This window comes from Penaeus japonicus, unplaced genomic scaffold (assembly GCF_977035675.1).
Source record: "Penaeus japonicus unplaced genomic scaffold, GWHDUDI00000001_assembly GWHDUDI00000019, whole genome shotgun sequence".
NCBI lineage: Eukaryota > Metazoa > Arthropoda > Malacostraca > Decapoda > Penaeidae > Penaeus > Penaeus japonicus.
This window is the reverse complement of record NW_028234421.1, coordinates 5219375-5222172: the sequence shown is the minus strand read 5'-3', so window position 1 is coordinate 5222172 and position 2798 is coordinate 5219375. Positions and strand designations below refer to the sequence as shown.

Sequence of the window (2798 nt, the reverse complement as noted above, 5' to 3'; positions counted from 1 at the left end):
TCTCCGTCCCTCTCTTGCCACATCTTCCATCCCTATTACCTGCTTTGCCTGGAAGTTGGAGACCGGACTGACACTCTTACAACTTCCGAACTCCAGAGAGTGTGAGTTCGCCATCCCTATCAAAACTCCCAACAGGAACACGGACACGTACATGGTTGCTGTCTTGTGGATGAACGTCCTTATGTGATGAAATACCTGAAACGATGTTCAAAGACGAATATGGTGATAATAACTGGAAAAAAAGAACGTGTGGTTTACGTAAATAAATACCTGTGACGATGTAATGATAATAGTTGGAAAAGAGAGAAAGAAAACATGTGTGGTTTGAAGAAGGATAAATAAAGAAAGTTATTGGTTTTAAGAAAAATGACTAAATATATTAAAGTTAAAGGCTAGGAATGTAAATGACAAAATGTAGTACCTGGAAGCTACAAAAAGGGAGGTGGGTGAAAATAAACCATATGTAAGACATAAGTGAACTCAAACACGATGTTAGATACACTTGGGAATCGAATGCATGTTTCATTCACGCGCGAATTGTAAGCCATCAGCTGAGTTGTAATAACGCTAGACTAATTCACAAATCTTACACCAATGAAAAATGTATTATTTTTTATCAATCAAACACCAATAAATTATGTTTTTTAAAGCTGGCCAGTGAGATTTTGATGACTTTACTTTGTGTTTAGCAGTGAGGCTTTTTCAATGTTACTTGATCTTGACCCTTCTTCTGTGACCTGACCTTTTGTTCCTACGGTCTGTCTTTCTATTATACAATCTTGACTAAATTTACTTTGACTGTCCATTTTAGTTTTTTTTTTTTATTCTGATGAAGGAACTGTGAAGGATTTTAACCACGTTCTTGCTGTGACTGAACTTTATTACCTTTGGAATATGTAGTCTCGTTCTTTTTTCTTCTTCTTCTTCTTCTTCTTTCACCCTCTTCTTACTCCCCTACACTCTCTTTTTCTCTCTCTTCCCCAGAACTGTCTCTACACTCACCTGTGGACAGTGATGTCTGCAGCACCTCTCGGTCACTGTTCCCGCGGCGCCTTTTTATTCAGGCGAGGATCAAGGGGCAGGCAGAAGCCCCGCCCACTTTGGTATTTTGCGTCATGCAGTCCCTGTGTTTATGTGCGCGACAGATAAGAATGCGCAGGCGACAATACGTATGCACATGCGAATATGTGGGTGTTGGAATAGAACATGTATGTGTATATATTGTATATGTATATGTATCTATCTATCTATCTGCAAAAATAATACATGTCCGGAGATGCCACCGTGAATGACTCTATCATGATTTCGTGGCTGACGCCGCAGCAACGATAACATAGGTCATGCAAGGCTACCATGTGACCCGACCGTGATCATAAACAACTAAAAACCACTCGAGTAACTAACAAGGCCCTTGTACTCTACCTAGACCCACACACACGGCAATCATGGCGTAGACACCATCGTGACAACACATAGTTATTGAGGAAAGACGATGAGTCAGTCGCTAAGTGTATGTATAATCCTTATGACTTAAATAATCTTTATAGATCTAAGAACTACCATGTAACCTGTTAAGAAAGAACTACTGGTTGTACTGTGCTTATGTTTCCAGTACCTGATTCTTATTGTGACAATGTACACTATTGGAATAAATTGAAGTTCGTGCAGCACAGTGGTATTAGTCACCCTATCCCTGTGCAGCAGCCATAGCACCTACACTGAAACACTGAGGAACAGCTGCTGGTTTACGCGTCATTCCAGGGATCTTCGAGAGCGAAAGAAAAGACGAGGTAGATGAAAAGGCGAAGAGCGGTTGATCTGCGTATTGTTTGCGTCCCGTGATTTACGACGAAGTTGAGGACTGCGGCTATGCTAGAGGCTGTAAGGTGGGCCCAGCGACGGGGCTATATCGCCAAAAAATAAAAATCTACGGGAGTTACACGTAATGTGTCGCGGCGATCAACCACATCTATATGAGAATTTCATACCGAATGGAAATGAAGTGATATTTATTAGAGTGTAAATTAAAGACTAATTGGAAATAATTCTACGGGAATTACACGCTGTATTTCCCAGCAAAGGTGTCCTGGTTTTTGAGTGTAGACAAAATGAGATATACAAGTGAAGTGCGATGGGAAACCGCCATCGCACAAAATGACTATTTACACAATTAACGTGTTACATCGATTTATATTGATGATATATTATGATATCAAGAGTGATTGAGGTGATATTTATAAGTCGAGTGTGAAAGAAAATTATCATAGCATATAATAAAGACGAATTACGGTGTAACGAAGTCATTTACACTCGACGGAGAACTATAATGAAGGGTTAGATAAGGTTGAGCGCATATGGAAGCCGCGTCGGTAGAAACTCTACGAGAATCACACGTTATGTTTCGCAGTGCTTGGATTATGCGTAGTTTTATATTCGTAAAAACAATGTTGATGTAATCTGCGTTCAAGAACCGTTTGCAGTTGCTACTAACATGAAAATAGCAACTAAACTTAAAGGGCATTGCTCATATGTACATACAGCCATGAACTAGTCGTCCACCATTTAAGAATCCACACTGCCTCTGGCTTCTTCTCATTTTATAATGTGTATGCCAGGAGCTCAAAGGTTCTGACTAGTTCTCTATCCAATTTCCATAATCAAGGAATGTGTGGGATTTTAATGCTAGACACATAATTTAGGGATCACCAGAGTAACAGCAGTAGGGAAGAATTTAAACATTTCGTCAATAGAAGATCAATGACTGTATATGACACAGATAAACAGACTCATTTGGGAGG

General features: G+C 39.8%; 1 protein-coding gene across 2 annotated transcripts in view; it reads right to left on the bottom strand.

Moving 5' to 3' along the window:
• Positions 1 to 1132, bottom strand: part of LOC122245528 (apolipoprotein D) — a 3112-nt gene extending 1980 nt beyond the window's left edge. Inside the window, exons 1-2 of one of the 2 annotated variants that reach the window (XM_043003461.2) lie at positions 1003 to 1132; positions 40 to 195 (exon numbers count right to left, since the gene is read on the bottom strand). In XM_043003461.2, the coding sequence (XP_042859395.2) occupies positions 40 to 153 (114 nt within the window). In that variant the 5' untranslated portion in view covers positions 154 to 195; positions 1003 to 1132. Of the gene's footprint in view, positions 1 to 39; positions 196 to 885 lie in introns of both variants that reach the window. The other variant, XM_086547281.1, reaches the window with a different exon arrangement.
• Between the last annotated feature and the right edge of the window lie 1666 nt (positions 1133 to 2798).